General features: G+C 45.8%; 1 protein-coding gene across 5 annotated transcripts in view; it reads left to right on the plus strand.

The window, feature by feature from the left end:
• ICE1 (interactor of little elongation complex ELL subunit 1) overlaps positions 1-22,887 on the plus strand; it is a 55,985-nt gene that overhangs the window by 20,749 nt on the left and 12,349 nt on the right. For 2 of the 5 annotated variants that reach the window (XM_053397236.1, XM_053397235.1), the window contains 7 exons: positions 29-88; positions 2,699-2,839; positions 4,543-4,632; positions 4,756-4,797; positions 6,467-6,840; positions 8,406-12,905; positions 19,900-20,068. In XM_053397236.1, coding sequence (XP_053253211.1) covers positions 29-88; positions 2,699-2,839; positions 4,543-4,632; positions 4,756-4,797; positions 6,467-6,840; positions 8,406-12,905; positions 19,900-20,068 — 5,376 coding nt within the window. Of the gene's footprint in view, positions 1-25; positions 93-2,698; positions 2,840-4,537; positions 4,633-4,755; positions 4,798-6,447; positions 6,841-8,405; positions 12,906-19,899; positions 20,069-22,887 lie in introns of those variants that run through there. The other 3 variants (XM_053397237.1, XM_053397238.1, XM_053397239.1) reach the window with 3 other exon arrangements.

Below are 22,887 nucleotides of genomic sequence, written 5' to 3' on the forward strand. Positions count from 1 at the left end.
TATCTGTGTCTGTCCTATTTCCTCTCAGTGCTGAAGAATGCTGAGACCCAAAGTGTGAGAGCTAGTCCTGTAGCAGACCTAGACAAAGGTTGGTATGTATAAATATTTTCTCTCTAATATAAGAAGCAATTGCTCATAGCTGCTGTTCTTTGAGTTGTCATCTGTACAATCATCACATCCTCATACTACAAGGCCTCACCTTTTAGCCCTACTTGGATTCTTGCAGGTACCCTAAAGGAGCTGAATAGGAGAGATTGCCCACTGCATGGGACATGTGCAAGGCCCCAAAATCTGGCTGAGAAAAGGGCTTGAGAGCATGGCCTCCTCAGCTAGCAAGCCCTAAGGTTTTGCTTTGTGGTCATCCACATGTAACAAGCTGCATGACAATAGGTCAGGGGTCAGCAACCTTTTTTCCACCGTCCCTCGGACCATGTGGTGGGCCAGACTGTATTTTGTGGGGGGGGGGGGGGATGAACAAATTCCCAGAGATGCGTTTTAATTAAAAGCACACATTCTACTCATGTAAAAACACCAGGCAGGCCCCACAAATAACTCAGAGATGCATTTTAAATAAAAGGACACATTTTACTCATGTAAAAACACGCTGATTCCTGAACCGTCCATGGGCTGGATTGAGAAGGCGATTGGGCCACATCCGGCTCCCGAGTCTTAGGTTGTCTACTCCTACGATAGGTTTTATGTCGGCTTGAACTTGTTACTCTGCTGTAAGTATTCTTTGCTTCTTAGAACTGCAGTTGGATGGAGACAAATTATCATTTCCTAAGACAAGGTCGTCAGACATGAGGCCCAAGGCCTTGCCTTCCAGCATCTAACCCCTTCAAATTATTGAACCACTGAGAGACTGATTCATTGCTGGCTAATGCTGAGTGTCTCAGCCGTGGCCTGTCACCACTGCTCCCTTGAAATTAGCACATTTCAGTGAGCGTGGAGAGCATTGGACGGCCAAGCAGAAGGCAACATTTGCAATTTCCCCAGTTTTGTAGAGCGAGTGGAAGCCTAGAGGATTAGATGGCAGACAACAGAGAGCTATAAGGAATTGATCTGCGTGGGTGGGGAACAAGCTGTTGGGTTCTGTTGCGCTCATGGGGGAATTTTAGAAGAAAAGTTGTGATGCATTTGGGGTGGATTGTAGAGAGGTGTTTTAGAATTTAACCCTGGTCTTCCTGACAAAGGGGCTGAAAACTTTTGTGCTTTTGTATATGCTGGGCATCTGCTGAGTGGGAGTTTGGGCTATCTCTTCAACCCTTCCCTTCCCACTGCAAGCTATTATAGGACGCTAGAACTTTTTTTTGTTTAGAAGGCCATGTCTGAAGTGCAGTTGCCATTTTCAGATCAACAGGCAAAAATTTGACTTGTCTGCCCACCCAGGTTCAGTTGAGTGCATTCATGACTTGTTAAGGGGTTTGGAGAAGGACACATTTGCTTTCAAAGAAGCTTCTCTACCTGGTCGCCTGGAAGTGCTTTCTTTCCTGCTCCAGGTGACAAGACCTGAATCTATCCCTCTCCTTTTACGTGCAAGTACCAACCAGGAAGCCATGGGCAAAGCTATCAGTCTCCCTTGTTATTTTTGCAGTTTCCAGGAGGTGTAATCTTCTTATATTTATAATGCTGAAATATTGGTGTGTTTTTTTGTTTGTTTGATGTTATATTTGCTATTATGTTGCTGTGAAATTGTTATGGAACTGTTCTTGCAGTGGCTGATTTTGAGATGCATTGCTTTTTTTTGCAAGCCGCTTTGAGCACGAATCTTTTCATAGAAAGGTGACATGCAAATAAAATGGTGATCATGCCACAAAGTGCTGAGAATACCAACAAAGGGATACAATCCAAGCGCCTTTATTTCATTCCATTTTTTAAAAAAATTGCAGCTTACTTAGCAAAGAGACAAGCAGAGGCAAGAAGGAAATGATGCAATTTAAATAGATGCAGGTGGATTTCTTGCTATTGCTTATCATGTCAACAGGCTGAGTCCTCTGAGGAGGCACAGGCTCAAGGGAGTTGCCAAGAAGGGGAAAAGAACACGTTGGTTAGCTTGTGATTGTAACAAATTGTGTAAAGTCAGAACTTCTGCTGAATATCCATTGATTTGTTGAGAAATTGGGCTGACTCATTTGTGCTGCCTTGGGTTAAGTACAGTGGTACCTCAGGTTACATACGCTTCAGGTTACAGACTCCGCTAACCCAGAAATAGTGCTTCAGGTTAAGAACTTTGCTTCAGGTTGAGAACAGAAATCGTGCTCCGGCGGCACGGCAGCAGCGGGAGGCCCCATTAGCTAAAGTGGTACCTCAGGTTAAGAACAGTTTCAGGTAAAGAACGGACCTCCGGAACGAATTAAGTACTTAACCCGAGGTACCACTGTACTTAATTCATTCTAGAGGTCCGTTCTTAACCTGAAACTGTTCTTAACCTGAAGCACCACTTTAGCTAATGGGGCCCCCCGCTGCTGCCATGCTGCCAGAACACAATTTCTGTTCTCATCCTGAAGCAAAGTTCTTAACCCGAGGTACTATTTCTGGGTTAGCGGAGTCTGTAACTTGAAGCGTATGTAACCTGAAGCGTATGTAACCCGAGGTACCACTGTATTTTTGTATAGCCCTTCAATCATTTTCCAAGGGCAGTTTGCAAGAAAGTGCTGCATTCCATTCCATATATGCTTTTGCATCCTCTTTGCTACAGGGCTGCCCTTCAGGTTCTGGCTTTTAACTCTGGCTTCTAACTCTCAAATGCACAAACTGAGGTGTCTTGAACCATGCATTTTCCCCATTTTTCCTCCGGGGAGCTTAAAGCAGCATACATGGCTTCCTGTATCCATTTTAGGTAAAGGTCGGCGGTTCGAATCCCCGCGGCGGGGTGCGCTCCCGTCGCTCGGTCCCAGCGCCTGCCAACCTAGCAGTTCGAAAGCACCCCCAGGTGCAAGTAGATAAATAGGGACCGCTTACTAGCGGGAAGGTAAACAGCGTTTCCGTGTGCTGCGCTGGCTCGCCAGATGCAGCTTGTCACGCTGGCCACGTGACCCGGAAGTGTCTGCGGACAGCGCTGGCTCCCGGCCTATAGAGTGAGATGAGCGCACAACCCTAGAGTCTGGCAAGACTGGCCCGTACGGGCAGGGGTACCTTTACCTTTACCTTTACCTAAAATGTAAACCACTGAGTCTCTTGGGCTTGCTGATCGGAAGGTTGGTGGTTTGAATCTGCACGATGGGGTGAGCTCCCGTTGTTCTGTCCCAGCTTTTGCCAACCTAGCAGTTAGAAAGCATGCCAGTGCAAGTAGATAAGTAGGTACCACTGTGGCGGGAAGGTAAACAGCGTTTCCATGCGCTCTGGCACTTGTCACGGTCCCCGTGCGCCAGTAGCAGTTTAGTCATGCTGGCCACATGACCTCGAAAGCTGTTTGTGGACAAACGCCAGCTCCCTCGGCCTGAAAGTGAGATGAGCGCCACAACGCCGTAGTCACCTTTGACTGGACTTAACCGTCCAGGGGTCCTTTACCTTTTACCTATCCATTTTATCCCCCACCACAGCCATGTGAGGTAGGTGAGGCTGAGAGATAGTGAGGTTCACTATCTCACCCAGTGTGGTTCATCCTATTTGCTGTAGAACGCAAGCAGAACCTCCCTAAGCTCAAGGGCCAGGTTCCCTCGTTGGCTTCCCTTCTGCATGTATGCTGCAGAAGAGCCAGGGCAAAAGTGTTCCCACTCTCTGCACAGAGAAAGGGGAACCCAGAAAGGAATCACTGAGAAACCACCAAGAGCACCTAACCCTTTATCACTGCTCTTATGTTTCCTGAACATTGGACCAGAGTGGTGGGCCTCCGTCCCCTGCTCAACTCTCCAAGGAAATAGCTAACCAGCGGCAAAGAGAGAACTGCTCTGTTGGGAGTTGTCATCTCCAGGTGTCTTTAGGTAACAGATCCTGACATAGCAAGCTTCCTTCAACTTTCCTGAGAAGCCTTGGCAAGTCAATAGAGGAGGCCTAGTGGACGCGGGTGGCGCTGTGGGTAAAAGCCTCAGCGCCTAGGGCTTGCCGATCGAAAGGTCGGCGGTTCGAATCCCCGCGGCGGGGTGCGCTCCCGTCGCTCGGTCCCAGCGCCTGCCAACCTAGCAGTTCGAAAGCACTCTCGGGTGCAAGTAGATAAATAGGGACCGCTTACTGGCGGGAAGGTAAACGGCGTTTCCGTGTGCTGCGCTGGCTCGCCAGAGCAGCGATGTCACGCTGGCCACGTGACCCGGAAGTGTCTCCGGACAGCGCTGGCCCCCGGCCTCTTAAGTGAGATGGGCGCACAACCCTAGAGTCTGTCAAGACTGACCCGTACGGGCAGGGGTACCTTTACCTTTACCTTAGTGGGCTAGAGGTTTGCCATCACTGGAACAGACATAACCTCAGCAGTTTGGGATATGCTTCATATTCCCTGTATTAGTGAAGAAGTGTGTTTGCAGGTACAGACATAGATATATATTCTATTAATCCATGTTTCTCTGCAAGTACGATAACAGTTTGGATGCCTCTTTGGTTATTTCACAGAGAAAATTAAGCTGCTGTTGCAGGAGCTCTGGATGTGTATTGACAGCTCGACAGGAAAAAGTCAAATCAACAAAAATGACTCCATCTTAGGTGAGACCCAAGTACTGTAGCTCTAGAGATAATTGGAAGTAGTCGCTTTCCTTAGAGAGATTAAAAAGTATGTTGCAATTTTCAAGAAGAGTAAAGAAAAATTGCCTCTTTTCTCACCTGCAGCAACAGATTTTCATGGACATTCAAGAGCACGTGGAAAAACAAGTGAGTACTTTTAGAACAGCACTCTGCCGTTGAATCTCACGACAAACGGATGCCAATAATTAACCTTTAGAATGACTTTGCGCTATGCTTTTAATATTTGCATAATTTAAATGCAAGAACAAAATATATGCATATATACCTGCAGGGCATTTGCGGTTGCCTCCAGGCTGCTGGAAATCTTCCTTGGCGTGTCCTCATTCCTCCTATGCCGTCTTCCAAGACTGCATTAGGAATGTCACACTTAGAATCATAGAATCATAGAATTGGAAGAGACCACAAGGGCCATCGAGTCCAACCCCCTGCCAAGCAGGAAACACCATCAGAGCACTCCTGACATATGGTTGTCAAGCCTCTGCTTAAAGACCTCCAAAGAAGGAGACTCCACCACACTCCTTGGCAGCAAATTCCACTGTCGAACAGCTCTTACTATCAGGAAGTTCTTCCTAATGCTTAGGTGGAATCTTCTGTCTTATAGTTTGGATCCATTGCTCCGTGTCCACTTCTCTGGAGCAGCAGAAAACAACCTTTCTCCCTCCTCTATATGACATCCTTTTATATATTTGAACATGGCTATCATATCACCCCTTAACCTCCTCTTCTCCAGGCTAAACATGCCCAGCTCCCTTAGCCGTTCCTCATAAGGCATCGTTTCCAGGCCTTTGACCATTTTGGTTGCCCTCCTCTGGACACGTTCCAGTTTGTCAGTGTCCTTCTTGAACTGTGGTGCCCAGAACTGGACACAGTACTCCAGGTGAGGTCTGACCAGAGCAGAATACAGTGGCACTATTACTTCCCTTGATCTAGATGCTATACTCCTATTGATGCAGCCCAGAATTGCATTGGCTTTTTTAGCTGCCGTGTCACACTGTTGGCTCATGTCAAGTTTGTGGTCAACCAAGACTCCTAGATCCTTTTCACATGTAGTGCTCTCAAGCCAGGTGTCACCCATCTTGTATTTGTGCCTCTCATTTTTTTTGCCCAAGTGCAATACTTTACATTTCTCCCTGTTAAAATTCATCTTGTTTGTTTTGGCCCAGTTCTCTAATCTGTCAAGGTCGTTTTGAAGTGTGATCCTGTCCTCTGGGGTGTTAGCCACCCCTCCCAGTTTGGTGTCATCTGCAAATTTGATCAGGATGCCCTTGAGTCCATCATCCAAGTCGTTGATAAAGATGTTGAATAAGACCGGGCCCAAGACAGAACCCTGTGGCACCCCACTAGTCACTCTTCTCCAGGATGAAGAGGAACCATTGATGAGCACCCTTTGGGTTCGGTCAGCCAGCCAGTTACAAATCCACTGAGTGGTAGCATAGTCAAGATCGCATTTTACCAGCTTCTTTACTTTTTAAGGAAAAATTTTGTGAGGGTCATGGGAAGGTTATAAAAACTGTACAGCACCCCAGAAACACAGCAGGGCCCCCCCCCCAAGAGTGATCAGTAAAATTAACATCTGGATTTCTTAAAATAATAATTAAGGGGATACTTTCTGGAGGGTCTGTGGAGTTGCAAAAAATACTTTCAGCAGCACAGTGGTGTACCTGTAGGGCACTCAGTGAGATGGATAATAAACCATTTGTTTTAAAATTGGTTTGAAAACTTTTTTTAAAACCTTCAGAAAGTGGAGGAAATGTGGAAACCTTGTTTACATTGTAGATGATCTTCTGCCCCATAGAAACACCACGGAATATTCAGCAATTCAGGAAACCTCGAGAAGAGAGGCCTTCTGGTTGTCCTTCACCTGAAACCTGTACGACGCACGTTTCTTTGGCACCGTTGCAGACAAAGCTGGACGACAGACTTGCTGGGCATGAAAGCCCAGTAGAAAGCAAGGCCATGGAAACCACGGGCGCTTACAATGGTGGCGGCACTTTTTATGAAGACAGATCTCTAGAAGTCATTTCAGAGACAGATTTGGGAGAGGGCAACGTGGATGTTTTCAGCAAGGAACAGGACGAAGTTGGTGAAAATCTGCGAGATATTTTGAAGTGGGTTAGGCCTCTTCCTCCTCTGCTGTCTCCCATACAGTTTTCACCTGCTACTACTCCCGTAAGTCAAAAGATGGGTTAAAATCGTGTGCCCTAGTAATGTCATAATCTTGATTGAATGTTGACTTAATACAGTACAGCAAGTCTACTTGTGGATGGAGCCAGGTGGCCAGAAAGAGGCAGTGCTATCCATGGGTAGTTGAACAGGCTTTGCAGGTATTCATAGTGCTTCAAAAAGCAAAAAAATACCATCCCCACCCTCCCGATAGCAGGATAAAATCAGTAAATGTGTAATATACCTGGGCAGTAATTTCTCTGTTATACCACTTTCAACTATCCAAAAAAACCCCACAATTACCTGCCTTCAGGGTATATTAGGCCCGGACCTAAAAGAATCGTTACCATTGTATCCAGTTTAATGGAACATCATAATAATAATAATAATAATAATAATAATAATAATAATAATAATTTATACCCCGCCCATCTGGCTGAGTTTCCCCAGCCACTCTGGGTGGCTCCCAATCGAGTGTTTAAAACAATACAGCATTAAATATGAAAAACTTTCCTAAACATATTGTCAAACAGTGGGATATAAATTAAGACAATAAATGTGGTGGCAGCTCCTGTTGTGATTCATGAGAGCAGCGGCTCTGTCATAGGGAGCTGTTGTTTTTTCTCCTTCCCCGACTTCCTTAAGTAAGAACTATTAAAGTGTAAAATGATAGCTTTTTCGGTTAGGATGTCATCCTTGTGGAGCTTCTTCCCTCTGCTAGTTCCATTGCTAGGTAAAAACAGTTTGGTTTTAGAATACAATGGTACCTTGGTTTACGATCAGCTTAGTTTATGAACAACTTGGAAATAGAATGCTGCAAACACGGAAGTAGGTGTTTTGGTTTGTGAACTTTGCCTTGGAAGCAGAACAGGTTCCACTTCCTGTTGAGTGTGTTCCATTTGTAAATTGAGTCCTCCTCTGCTATGGGAAAGCACGCCTTGGTTTAAGAATGCTTTGGTGTAAGAACGGACTTGCGGAACAGATTAAGTTCGTAAACCAAGGTACCACTGTATACTGAACACCTGGATTTTCAGCTTCTGGCTACTGCTATTTTTGTGGTTTTATTGACTGTGCGTCACTTTGAGCTTTGCTTTTTAAATAGTGAAATGACTCATGTTTTAAGATGAACCTTTGCAAGTGAGCTAAGCCCTGTAAAAAGGAACTCTCCCTCTTTGTTTCTGATAGATACTCTTTAGTTTATCTTGGTCTTAATTCTCATTGAAGTGGCAAAACCTCTGTGCAAGAAACCTCAATAGAAAAATGTTTCTCAGAAAGAACTACTTCCTTTTTTCTAGCTTTCTATGGTTTGGTTTTTATGGTTTTGAAGAGAATGCCACCATGTAAACCTGCAGCTCTGATCTGAAGTGGAACAGAGCAGAAGTAGGTTCACCAGTTTATTGAGAACTACACCTCAGTCATGTTTTTAGTGCATATCTGTTTCGATGTGTCTTTAGCAGTATCAGTTTTTTGAAAGGGAAAAAAGTAATGAACATTGTAACTTGAATGGCTGTTCATAAAACATTTGAACTGTTATGAGTACTATATTAATTCTTCTCACTTATCTCTTTAAGGATACGTTATTTGGAAACTTAACAGATTCCAGTGATGAAGATGAAATGAATCAGGATGTGCAAATGCTTGAAAATATTTTGGGGGGAAATGAACCAAAAGCTGAAATTTCTTACGAGAACCATTCAGCAGAATCTCGGAGCAAATGCATCTCTTTTAGCGCAAACAATACAAATGGCAATTCTCAGGAGTCACCTGAAAGACTTAGCAAATTGACGGAAGAAGAGTCAGCGCTGTGTCACGACCCTGTGACAGAAACATCAGTATATCTTAATGAGGGAGGTGCCATATCAAAGAGTGAGAAGCGTCTGCAGGAGAATTCTGACTTTTTGGAGGCGCACACAGCCACTGAACCAGCAGCACACAGTACAGAAAACGTCGACAAAAACTTAGATAATACGATGAAAGACAAGCTCATGATGCTTGCTTCATTGTCTCCATCGGCTAACTCACAAGGTCAAGAAAAAACAGCTGAGTCAATGCCCTTGAAAGAAGAAGTTACAAGCAGCATTGACCATGTGCACAAAGAGCCTAGTAACTTCTTGAAAGAAGAGAAGGAAGAGCTCATTGGGACAGTGGAAGGTGATTGGCTTCAAACACCCAAAGGTGGCAATCAGCAGCAAACCAAAGGGTCCATTTTAGCTACTGAAAATGTGCTTGTAACTCCTGAATTTTTTAAGAATGTTTCTGGTGATGTGCAAGGAGGAATGGGGCCTGGGCCCAGTGACATCCAATCTAAATTTAATTTTGAGAAAGCAAAATGCATTGGTGAAGAACACACTGAACCTGTAACAGCATTCAAACAAAATGCAACTGAAGGGCTCTGCTCAAGCAGCAGCGATGAAGCATTAACGGAAGAGAAAATGAATTTCGTTAACCATAATTTCCTCTCTGAAATGGAATGTTCTAGGGTGCTGCTGCAGCAACGAGATGCTGAGGTAACATTTACACAGGACTTTGAAAAAGATTCTCATGTCTCCGATGCAGCCATCAAATCACAATGCGTAGAAGAAAATCACAGTAGCGAAGAGGAATGTGACAAGCAATATGAATTAAATGGGGAGAATAAACTAGGGAATGCTGATACCTTGAGGCCCCACTCTCAGATTACAGTGGCAAGTGATGGATGCAGTAATTCATTGTATCATATAGGTGAAAGCAGCACTCTCCCTTCTAAACATGGAGAAGATGACCAGCGGAAAGTTGAAAATGAAAACATTGTAGGCAAAATGAAACCCAAATCAATGGATGTAAAAAAAGAATGCGTAGAACTAGAACAATACATTGACCAAAAAGATTCTGTTAAATCACTACAAGAGGAGCCAGATTATCAAAGCAGTCCTATGTTAGCAGCACAAGCATTTATTATTGAAGGGTGTCCTGAGGGGTCTCTTGAAAGTAAACACACACTCTTTGAATCAGAGAATGTCACTGAAAGTGCTTCAGAACCAGGGTATGTTGAAAATGCAGGCATTAAACCTGAGTGTAAGTCCAAAATGCATAGCGTTTCAATTAACTTTCAGCACACTGAGGCTGTTGAGGAAGATATATGCCTGACATCAGAACGGCTTGAGAAGGAAGATAGTGAAGCGCTGAAAATAACAGAAACTGGGACTGCACAGTTTATTATAAAAGAAGGAAGTGAAAAAACATCTGCTCTTGGAACTCTGTGTGACAGAAATATGGAGCCCAGTTTGATTTTTAAAGATTTGCAGTATGGAATAAATGATGCACCACCTCAAGAAAAGGCAATCTGGAATGCTGAAAGCAATTCATCTGATAAAATGAAGCATGCTGCGGAAGGGACAGAAACGAATTACAAGTGCTCTGTAACAAACGGGGTGGAATTAGAACAGAACACAAATGAAGGTCTTGCTCAGTCTGTTCAAGATGAATTAGAATCAGAGAGTGCAGTTATTGAAACTTCCTCTGTCACTACAACAGTTGGTTCTAAGTCCACTGCAGAGCCCTCCAATGTCACTGTGTCCAATGCTGAAATCAATTATGAGCTCTTCAGCAGAAATGGCCAAAGCTCTGTCCCAGGGTACATTACCCCTTCCTCTCCAAGCAGAGAAGAAGATGCTGATCATAGGGATCACAATTCTGGGGAAGACTTGACGAGTAAAGAGGCAAATGTTCTCGATTCTGACGTAGACAAAAATAAGTCCCTGGATTGTTGCAGTTTCCATGAAATGGAAATTGAACAAGCCAGAGTGCAGCCAACTCTCAGGGAATCCCAGATCATATGTTGTGGGGAGCTCACTAAAGCACAAACTCCCGAGGCATCGAGCCTGAACAGTGTTAATACTGTAGACATTTTTGTAGTGAGCGAACCTGTTCCAAGTGATGAGAAGCTTCTTGTTCCTCTTGATAAAACGTTAGGGATTCCTTCAAGAAACTGTGAGGTAGAACCTAATCTGAGTGAAGCAACAGCTAAAGAAACTGATGCAATATCAAGCAGAGGCGCAAGATCTGAAGGGGTGAATGAACTGACCGTGTCTGAAAGTACTATCATGCTTATGAAATCATCTACCTTTGATTCACCAGAGGAAGAGGTTTTCGCATTAAGGAAGGTGAACTGCACAAAACCACAACCAACGCTTGCAGTGTCCAGAGCAGATGTGGGTGGTGAGCAGGAGCTGTCCCATGTAACAGAACAGGCATCCCCGAAATATACGCCGGCTGCAGCACATGACACTGGCTCCCATGTTGCTGAAGTGACGGAAGGGATATGGGAACATTCATACGCAACCAGACGGACGTGTAGCGATGAAAATACCTCCTTAAAATCGGAATCTCTTACAGCAACAGAGAAGTCAGAAGAGAGGCAAGCAGGACAAGACATTTCAGCAGTCGTTTCATTGATGAGACAAGGGCTAACCCATGACAGAAAATCTCTCTCCAGGAAGTCTTCTGCAAGTGATCCAGAATTTAATAGTGATATAGTTGCACCATACTCAGAATACAGTGGCACTAGTGTAGAAACCTCAGAAACCCAGTTAGATTTCTTTAAAGGGAAGGCAAGTGCTGAGGAAGAAAGAAGCTTTAGCCCTTCAGGATGCGGCTCCAGCCTGACGCAGAACCAGTTAACACCCGTCTGTGTTGATGGGAATGCCAGTGCCTCCCACAACAAGGAAACCCATATGAAGAACGAGGGGGAAACTCTTGCTGCTCAAACCAGCCGGTATTCCCTACCACCTGCCTCCGAATCTTCCAGCTCTAGCTCTGAACCACAAAAAATAGTGTCTGAGAAAGTGGAATCTCCCGCTGCTCTTGCATCTCACAGAAATAACGGAGCAGGACAAGCGCTTGAACCATCAGACTCTATAAATGTTTCAGCAGAAGCAGGTCTTAGGCCTCTCCAGAGAATACCTAGCTGCAAGGGGAAGAGGAAAAGTCGGCAAGCACTGCTCACTGAGACCATTTTTGCCAACGCAGATACTTCCACGCCTACAGTGTATTCTCCTCCAAAAACCCTGACAAAAATTAGGGAAGAGATGGGCCCTCCATTACCTCCCTTGCTTCCACCTCTGATGCGTACTCCTCCAAGGGCGGTTAGGCCCCTCTCCCCGGTGATGTCATCGTCTAGCCAGTCTTCTTTGCCTTCCCCACTTGATGGAATGAATTCTCCTTTACGTGAAACTCCAGTTCCTCCTCTAAGGTCGCCGCTGCTGGATATCCCCAAATGCAAGTCTCCCGCTACATTTACCACCCCTTCTCCCTCTGGCACGCCGATGCGCCAGAGGGCTCTGTCTTCGCCTCTTCAGTTTTGTGCCACTACTCCCAAGCACGCCCTCCCGGTGCCTGGCAGGCTTCCTCCATCGGCAGTTGGCGGCACTGCTCCACCCGTACCCCAGGAAAACTCAGTGAAGATCTTGGACAGCATGTATCCAGAGCTATCCGCCCGAGCCAGAACTCTCAACATCCTGAAAGGTAACATTCAGCTGAGTAGGTCGACTTCTCTAGATGGCAAGAACGCCCCACAGCCGGTCCCTCAGATCAGTGGCTTTAAAGCAATTGCTTCTGTGTCCACTGCTTTTGTTAAAACGGGGAGCAGTTTCAAGCCTGACCCAGAGCAACTGTCTTCCAATGTGTGTTACGCTGGGAAAAGGGCATTAGTACCTGTGACTGTGCCAAAGAATGCCAAAAGGCTAAGGCTAGATAGCAAGTCGCCAAAATCGAACTTCTGCAAGGAGGAACCTTCAGCTAGAGTCCCAGATGCTGGCGTACGGTGCCCTGCTGAGGAGGAAACTATCCATCTGAGTAGCGAGGGTGGTACTCACTTAACCGGTGAAGCCGATTCACAATTGCTTGTGGCTGCACAGAAAACCGATGACTCCGATAGCAACATTGTGATGGTAGCATTGGAGAAAGTTTCCAAAGCCTGTTTTGACCTGTTACCTGTTATCCGTAGCCACGTTTTGGTGGGCAATACCTCAAAGCTCCCAGCCATGAGAGATGAGGAGAAAGAAGCCGTTTATGAACTTGGCGTTGCTAAGAAGGTCAGTTACACTTGTTGTTTGTTTTTGTTTTTATATAATATTTATTCAAAGTTTAAAGTTACAACAACAAAAAAAGCAATACAAAATACAAAGAAAAAGAATACAACAATAACAGAAAAAGAAAAAGGTATAAAAATACATTCACTTAAAATAGAAAAGGAGCACATTAAACCTTTACAAACTTTCTTCCTTTACTTGTTTCCTTGACCTCCTCATACCTCCCAATTTTGTATTCTAATTCCAATCGTTTTTTCAGCAAATCCTTCCAACCTTATTTTCATTTAAATAATTTAATAATATATTATAGTTTAGCGTCCTCTCTTTCGTCAATTTCATCTCATTTTTACTTAATCCTTTTATATCATATCTACCAAAACTACCTAATTTTCTTTTTCCAACATCTTTCTAACAGTCCTTAATTTTACTATGTTTTTGAAGATTTAATTTTTTTCCAATCTTCCACCGACTCTTCCCTTTGGTCCCGGATTCTGCCAGTCATCTCAGCCAATTCCATATAGTCCATCACTTTCATCTGCCATTCTTCTCGGGTGGGTAATTCTTGTGTCTTCCAGTACTTTCCGATGAGTATTCTTGCTGCTGTTGTGGCGTACATAAAAAAAGTTCTATCCTCCCTTCACACCAGTTGGCCGACCATGCCCAGGAGGAAGGCCTCTGGTTTCTTCTGGAAGGTATATTTAAATACCTTTTTCATTTCATTATAAATCATCTCCCAGAAAGTCTTAATCCTTGGGCATGTCCACCAAAGATGGAAGAATGTGCCCTCAGTCTCTTTACATTTCCAACATTTGTTATCGGGCAGATGATAAATTTTAGCCAGCTTGACTGGGGTTAAGTACCACCTGTAAGTCATTTTCATTATATTCTCTCTTAAGGCATTACAAGCCGTAAACTTAATACCTGTGGTCCATAACTTTTCCCAGTCAGCCATCATAATGTTGTGTCCAAAATCTTGTGCCCATTTAATCATAACAGATTTAACCATTTCATCTTGTGTATTCCATTTCAACAGCAAGTTATACATTCTTGATAAATTCTTGATTTTAGGATCTAGCAATTCTGTTTCCAATTTTGATTTTTCCACCTGAAAACCAATTTTCTTATCTAAATTAAAAACCTCCCTTATTTGATAGTAGTGAAGCCAGTCTCTTACTTTAGTTTTTAAACTGTCAAAGCTCTGCAGCTTTAATCTATCTCCATCTTGTTCCAAAATTTCCCAATATTTTGGCCAGTTTGTCTCCATATTAATTTTTTTCAAAGCCTTGGCCTCCATTGGTGACAGCCACCTTGGTGTTTTACTTTCCAGCAAATCCTTATATCTCATCCAAACATTAAACAATGCTTTCCTGACAATATGGTTTTTAAAGGCTTTGTGTGCTTTGACCTTGTCATACCACAAGTATGCATGCGATCCAAAAACATTATTAAAACCTTCTAAATCCAAAATGTCCGTGTTTTCAAGTGTTTACACTTGTTGTTGTTTTTTAAAAAATACCAGTAAACTGGTTTAGCTCATACAACCAAACAATGAGTGTGAAACCTTCTGGAATAGTAGTTAAGATGGTAGAAGCCGTAGAGGAGACCATTTGAACCCACCTCTCTGCCAAGCTATCATGTCGCCTTTTGCAGTTCATACGTGGACATATAATTAAGTTTGCTGTGGCTGATTGGGGATGTTGACTCGTATCTTGGTTTTGTTAAAGCTGGATTTGCATGGCTTAATGCACACCCCCACACACAGATACACACTTTTGACCAAAATGTGGTTTTTCAGTCCCTTACGGCTAATATCCATGGGGATTTTGATGTTGTGTTTACCCCAGTGTTTCTCAAACTTTTTGCACTCTCTCATTTCTTGCAAACTTAGCTGCTGCCACCGCCACCCATCCCGGCTCGTCTCTTCCGCAGGTGAGCAAGTGCACAAGGACTTTGCTCACAGTTGTCTCTATTGAGCCTGTTGTATATGAGAATCTGCAGGCTGAAGTACTAATCTTGACATTAGCATTCAGAGCAGAGGAACTGTTACCCTCTCTTAAACACCATAAAAATAAAGCAACATCTTCTGCTGGGGTGATGGGGGTGCAGTCATCCCCAGAAATCCGATGTGCACCAGAGAGGGTCCTTGCGAGGGGCATTCAGTCAATAGGGGCTTTGGCTGGCAATAAAGAGTGTGCTGTGTGTTTTAAGACCCCTGTATTTTCGCCCCACTCCACGTGACCCACAGACCCCCCCAAGTGAGAGTCCTGTCCTTTAGTTTTGTGTTTCACAGGTTTAAGCCTATGTCTTGGTTTACAAAGGCTTCTGAAAGCAGATTGCACTGTGATCTAAATGCACCGAACAGTTCGCACATCCAAGTTCTATCTGGATGTCTGTAATAAGGCAGAACTTGTGGAGGGAGTAGGGAAACCATCTTAACCCGGTCATCAGATCTGTAAATCTTGTGACCCTCCCTGCTCCAAACTCCCAGGAACATGGGTGCCTTGGACCGCACAAAGAGGAAGGCTGTGGGTCACATGTTGTGTAAGCCTGGTTCAGGTGAATCTATCCTTGCCTTAGATGGTACGCTTGGGCTCAAAAATTGTATGGAGACACTTCTGAAACACTTCAACTTGTCTGGTAGTTTATTCATTTGGTGGAGTTGTTGAGCGCTTTCTGTTCCACTTCACTGACTAAGAGCCAGTTCGTGATGGCCAGTTTTTAAGTGGCAGCATGCCTCTGGAGTGATCACCTTCCCAAGTTCCTGTTTGTTTGTTTGTTTGTTTGTTTGAGTTTACATATATGCTGCTTTTCCACAATCAGCTGCAGCCAAAGCAGCTTGCAGCAAACATTCAAAACATCAAAATACAAATGTGCGGAATACAGAGCATGTCAGTAAATTCAAAAGTCAACAATTTAATAAACATAGAATAAATTTGATATTAACCCCCAAAAAAGGTCAAGAAAAGGGGAAAAAAACCCAATCCCGGCTTCAGTACATAAATGCAAAGCCAAAGAAGAGTTAACTGACAAGAAAGTTTGGCAACGCATTTTCTATCAGTACTCATTTGGTGTTTCTCTAAACATGCTTTCCCCAGTTGCTTAGGGTCAGACCTGAAATTAATCTCACTGTAAGCTCCCCCAGGCGGTAAGATTCCCTGTTACTACATCTTTCAGGATGAGGTAACTTGAGGACTTTCCATTCAAGAGTGCTTTTACCCCCCCCCCCCCAAAAAAAAGAAAGACCATGGGAAGATTTAGAAAGACCATGGGAAGATTTGAGGGGGGGAATTCAGCACAAGGTCCACTGCAAAATTGTGCTGTCAACCTGTTTTCAGGATTTTTTTATTTCTGAGAGTGTTTCTCATTTGTGTCTGGATGGGATAAAAAGCCAGGAACATACCCGCCCAGCCACCATTCAGCTGTGCTGGCTCCCAGCTTAGGCCCTAGCATATTGTAATGGGAATTGGGGGTTGCTCGTGCGTAAGTTGCCGCCACTCTTGGCAAGGTTGCCTGGATAAACCTTTCCCTGGCTGGACAGCCCTGACTCCGCGTCTGTCTCAGTCACTGGCAGAATCCGTCAGTGGGCGTTTCCTGAACTTCTTCCAACATAAAAGTTCCTTGACGGATAGTCTCCGCCTAGCCTCCCTGCGCGGAAGTCTTCTGCGCAGGGTGGGTGTGGGCAGCGGAGGACCCATGCTCTCCCCGCTGGTCTCTGGCGAAGAGTCCTGGAGCCATCTCTCCGAAGCCCGCCTCTGCCCGCCTTTCTCCCTGGTGTAACGCTGATTTCCTTCCCCGGCCGATGAGTCCCCTCTCTCCCTGCTGGGCCCTTCTCCGGCATCGCTTGGGAGCCTTTCCTCCACTCCTGGCTGCGATGGCAGTTCCCTGACATCCACCTCCCCCCCCAGGACCCCCTCCACCTCTGGCCCGCTCCTTTGACCCAATCTCGTCCCTTTCCTCGGCCGACGATGCGGGGAATCCCCTGAAGGAACTGCCCCAATCCTCTGATGATTCAAACTCTGCTTCCCACCTGCTCCTATCTCTTCCCGCGGGGTAACCTTCCCAGTCCGATTCCTCTCCCTCTGACACCTCTCCTCCCTCCTCTTCGGAGGCTGAAAAACCCACAAAATCCTCTTCATCTTCTGTGATTCCAAATTGCTCCTCCCAGAATCTCGCTAGTGGTTTGGGTTTCCTTGGGAACCTGCTGTGAAACTCCTCCCTCAGGTACTCATCCCTGATGGCCTCCGCGGGAACCCACGTGTTTTCTGACTCGGGTTCGCCCTCCCAGGCCACCAGGTACTCCACCTGGCGCCCTCGCCATCTTGAATCGAGTATTTCCATGGCTTGACTGCGAAGTTCCCTCTCCTCCACCTGCGGGGGTATGGGGACTTCTCCCTCTCGCCCCGGAAATTCCCGTCCCTCCCTGTATGGTGAGAGTAGAGACCTATGGAACACTGGGTGTAATTTCATGCTGGCCGGCAACTTGAGCTTAAATGCCACGGGGTTCACCTGCTGTGTTACCTCAAAGGGTCCTAGTCGCTTTGGCCGCAACTTCTTGCACCCTCCCTTAAAAGGTAACCCTTGGGTTGACAACCACACCCGATCCCCAACCCGTATGGTTTCCCCTTCCCTACGGTGCTTGTCTGCCTGCCTCTTGTAAGTTTCCTTGGCCCGTTCCAAGTTCATCTTAAGTTGCTGGTGTAGGGCCTCCATTTCTTCCACAAACTGCTCTGCCGCCGGTACGCTCCACCCTTCCTCCCCTCTCCCCGGGAATGCCCTGGGGTGACACCCATAATTAGCCATGAACGGGCTCATTCCCGTGGACACATGTTCAGCGTTATTGTATGCAAATTCGGCCAACGCTAGTTTCTCCACCCAATCGTTCTGCCTCTCACTGACGTAGCAGCATAGGTATTGTTGGAGTATACTGTTCGCTCTTTCCGCTTGCCCGTTGGTCTCCGGGTGTCTCGCCGTCGAGAAGCTCACCTCAACTTGCAGCAGGCTCATGAGCTTCCTCCAGAACCGGGAAGTAAATTGTTTCCCGCGGTCGGATAAAACCCTCAAGGGGGCGCCATGCAGCCTGAATATGTGATCCACAAACAACCTGGCTGTTTCCTCTGCCGTCACCGCATGCGAGCAAGCGATGAAATGGCACATTCATCAACTACCACCATGACTGCCGTTTTCCCCCTTGATTTGGGCAAATCGGTCATGAAATCTATGGACACCACCTCCCATGGTCTTTCCGGCGTGGGTAAGGGTTCCAGTAACCCTGCGGGTGCAGCCCTCTCCCCCTTTGCCCGCTGGCAGCGGTCGCAGCCCCGTACATATTCCTGTACATCTTCCCTCACTCTTGGCCACCAGAACTGCCTGGTGACTAGCAACATGGTTTTGTGTTGACCAAAATGCCCCGCCGTCGGGTTGTTGTGGAGTTGTTTGAGTACCCTACCCCTCAAGTTCTCCCCCGGTACGTACAGTGCTCCCTTGTAATACAGTACCCCTTCCTTCTCCTCAAAACCGCCATGGTTTTCCCCTGCGTCCCTGAGTTCCCTGATTTTGGTTCGAGCGAACTCGTCGTCTCTCGTAAGTTCGGCTAGTTCTCGCCTCCCGACCAACACTCCCCCACACACCCATCGGTCCTCGGGGATCACGTGTCTGACTTCTGGCGGTCCCTCTCCTTCCATGTACTCCGGCTTCTGGGAGATAGCATCTGCTCTTATGTTTTCCTCTCCCGGCACATACCGAATCTCGAAGAAAAACTTGGAGAACTCCTGTGCCCATCGCACCTGTCTCTGGTTGAGCACCCGCGCAGTCCTCCAGTATTCCAGGTTCTTATGGTCCGTACACACCTGGATCTTGTGCTGCGCCCCTATTAGCAAATGCCTCCAGCGTCGAAATGCTGCATAAATCGCAAGCAGTTCACGGTCATACACCGTGTAGTTTTGCTCCGACTTGCTCAGCTTCCTTGAGAAAAAGGCGCACGGTCTCCAGCTCGACTGGTGTCCCGGCTGTAGTCAGTGGGCGTTTCCTGAACTTCTTCCAACATAAAAGTTCCTTGATGGATAGTCTCCGCCTAGCCTCCCTGCGCGGAAGTCTTCTGCGCAGGGTGGGTGTGGGCAGCGGAGGACCCGTGCTCTCCCCGCTGGTCTCTGGCGAAGAGCCCTGGAGCCATCTCTCCGAAGCCTGCCTCTGCCCGCCTTTCTCCCTGGTGTAACGCTGATTTCCTTCCCTGGCCGATGAGTCCCCTCTCTCCCTGCTGGGCCCTTCTCCGGCATCGCTTGGGAGCCTTGCCTCCACTCCTGGCTGCGATGGCAGTTCCCTGACACATATCTTCCAACTTATATTGGTATTAATTAAGGCCTTCAAAAATGCCCTGCATGGATTCCAGGTCTTTCAAACTTTTTAAGGTGACAGTGCGACAGTTGTGCACAAATGTGAAGTTATCTCAGAATCTGGCAGAGATCCCTTTTCACTGGAGGTGATAGGGATTGGACCTTCTGCATGCATTGCTTGTGCTCTGCTTATGACACCTCCCCATAGATTCCTTTACACACATCACTGGCAGAGGTCGTATCAGAACTTGACCTACATTGGCCTGCATGTGGAATGGCCAATTGGTCTTCTTTCATATAACGTTTCAGATGGCTCATTAAAAGAACATTCACTCTGCTGTTACTTCTTGTACCTGCCATGCATTTAGTCCTTCGCTCCTACTATTGTGGCGTTTAGTTGCTGGTTTTCTGTATTTTTAACCTTTGCAGCTTACCAGTTTCAGCTGCAAACTGCCATGAGTGCACTTTTCCAGTGGTTTTAAAACATGTTTGTCCTTGCTTGGACAGATCTGTTCTCCTCTAATTTATCGCCTGTATCTGATAAAGAATTAGCTCTGAAGATCATCAGCATTTCTGTTCAAGGACAGAAGTTTATTATTTTCTGATAATAAGGTATATTATGCATGTTGAAATATCCTCAATGGAAAATACCATTTTGCATGTTACAGCACTTAGCCGAGATAGCGTTGCAGACTATTCTGAAGAAACTGAAGAAACAGAAGACGACCTTGGGCCACAATCACATTCAGGCCCTCTGCAGGGTGTATGTTGGAATATGCCGACAGCTGGGAGACCTTGAAAAAGCACGCCTGTTTTGCTACAGTCTTCTTAAGGAAGGTATGATCTGTCTTTGTCTTTTTTTTACGGTGGAAAGCATCTTACGCATTATGTTCCAGCTGAATCCTTCTCAGTTATGTTAATCGCTTTTAGATGTTTCATGGGAAGCGATTCGTTAACGAAATAAATCAATGTATACTCGCTGTTTTGGCAAAGGTCTGTTTACCAGGGTTGTCGGCTGATTAAACAATCCACAGGCCTGGTTCATACATTTCCGTCAGAGTAACGCTGCAGTATTATGGAGAAGAAGTGGTGCAATCCCCTCCCCTCTGTGACGCAGCCTCCACTGCAAACCGCACCCTCCACGCAACTGGCGAACTGGGCAGTGGGCCTGGTCTGTGTGATTCCCTGCCCTCCATTAAGAAACAAAATGGGGAATAATTGCGTGGACTGGGCGTCTGCAGGATAAAGAACTAATGCAGAGGACCTTACTCACACCTGGGGCTTCCTCCCTAGTGGAAGGGCTTGATCTCCTCCTGTACTGCATTGAGGTTAGGTTGGATTTGTTAAATATATATATATATACATTGCTTCCCGCTACAAAAAGTCCCGAAGTGATTTGCAAGCCAGAACAAAAATACACAAGCATATTAAAAACCTGAATTGGAATATACGCATCCAGGCATCAGGCTACTCAAATGCAGGGGAAGCAAAATGATTTGTGGTTTTACGTATTTGTGTTTTTGTTTTTAAATGAAAGATTGTAAACTGTCCTGGAGGTAGAGGCCCACCCACTGGATCCTAAGTCAGCACAGCCATGGTGATCTCAATGGGCCTCTATCAGGGTCTCTTCACTATGCCAACCTGGGAGCGTTGCCCCTTCCCCTTCCTGGCTACCTGTTCTACCCTAGCACCACCAGCCGCCTATGCAGGCAATGAAGTTTGCTTTTAATTTCTTTTTGCTTTTCACTTGTTTTAAACGTCCTGTGATGCTGTAGTTTGGTTTTATGTTTTTATATCGTTGTAAACTGCTGTGATACACACACACACACACACATATATATAACAGCAGTATCTAATAACTGTCTTTATAAATAGAATAGAATAAGAAACAAGTCCCACCACTGCCACCCAGGGGTTAGGATTGCAGCCTAAATCCTTGTGCTACCTTTAGGGTATGGCTGCTTGAGGAGAGCCTAAGCTCCTTAGATCTAAATAGATAATTTTGTGATTATGTGCAGGAGACACATTTAGCTTGTATGGAGGCGTGATTAATATACTGAGCATGCTCAGTGGTCTCCGAGAGAGAGAGAGAGAGAGAGAGAGAGTGTATTGAGAGAGAGAGAGAGAGAGTATTGAGAGAGAGAGAGAGAGAGAGAGAGAGAGAGAGAGAGAGAGTATTGAGAGAGAGAGAGAGTATGAGAGAGAGAGTGTATTGAGAGAGAGAGAGAGAGAGAGAGAGAGTATTGAGAGAGAGAGAGAGACAGAGAGAGAGAGTATTGAGAGAGAGAGAGAGAGAGTATTGAGAGAGAGAGAGTATTGAGAGAGAGAGAGAGACAGAGAGAGAGAGAGTATGAGAGAGAGAGAGAGAGAGACAGAGAGAGTATTGAGAGAGAGAGAGAGACAGAGAGAGAGAGAGTATTGAGAGAGAGAGAGAGAGAGAGAGAGACAGAGAGAGAGAGAGTATTGAGAGAGAGAGAGAGAGAGAAGAGAGTATTGATAGAGAGAGAGAGACAGAGAGAGAGAGAGAGAGTATTGAGAGAGAGAGAGAGAGAGAGAATATTGAGAGAGAGAGAGAGAGAGAGTATTGAGAGAGAGACAGAGAGAGAGAGGAGAGAGAGTATTGAGAGAGAGAGAGAGAGAGAGTATTGAGAGAGAGAGAGAGAGAGAGTATTGAGAGAGAGAGAGAGAGTATTGAGAGAGAGAGAGGAAGAGAGAGGTATTGAGAGAGACAGAGAGACAGAGAGAGAGAGAGAGAGAGAGAGAGAGAGTATTGAGAGAGAGAGAGACAGAGAGAGAGAGAGTATGAGAGAGAGAGAGACAGAGAGACAGAGAGAGAGAGAGTAATTGAGAGAGAGAGACAGAGAGAGAGAGAGAGAGTATTGAGAGAGAGAGAGAGACAGAGAGAGAGAGACAGAGAGAGAGGAGAGTGAGAGAGAGAGGAGAGAGAGAGAGAGTATGAGAGAGAGAGAAGAGACAGGAGAGAGAGACAGAGAGAGAGAGAAGGAGAGGAGAGGTATGAGAGAGAGAGAGAGACAGAGAGAGAGAGAGAGAAGTATTGAGAGAGAGAGAGAGACAGAGAGAGAGAGACAGAGAGAGAGAGAGAGAGAGAGAGTGAGAGTATTGAGAGAGAGAGAGACAGAGAGAGAGAGAGAGGAGTATGAGAGAGAGAGACAGAGGAGAGGAGAGAGAGAGTGAGAGAGAGACTAGAGGAGAGAGAGAGAGAGAGTAATGAGAGAGAGAGAGAGACAGAGAGAGAGAGACAGAGAGGAGAGAGAGAGAGAGAGAGAGTATTGAGAGAGAGAGGACGAGAGAGAGAGAGACAGAGAGAGAGAGAGGATTGAGAGAGAGAGAGAGACAGAGAGAGAGAGGACCAGAGAGAGAGAGAGTATTGAGAGAGAGAGAGACAGAGAGAGAGAGACAGAGAGAGCAGAGAGAGTATTGAGAGAGAGAGGAGAGACAGAGAGGAGAGAGAGAGAGAGAGAGAGAGAGAGAGTATTGAGAGAGAGAGAGACAGAGAGAGAGAGAGACAGAGTATTGAGAGAGAGAGAGAGACAGAGAGAGAGAGACAGAGAGAGAGAGAGTATTGAGAGAGAGAGAGACAGAGAGAGAGAGACAGAGAGGAGAGAGAGTATTGAGAGAGAGAGAGAGAGAGAGAG

This window comes from Podarcis raffonei, chromosome 7 (genome assembly GCF_027172205.1).
Source record: "Podarcis raffonei isolate rPodRaf1 chromosome 7, rPodRaf1.pri, whole genome shotgun sequence".
Classification (NCBI taxonomy): domain Eukaryota; kingdom Metazoa; phylum Chordata; class Lepidosauria; order Squamata; family Lacertidae; genus Podarcis; species Podarcis raffonei.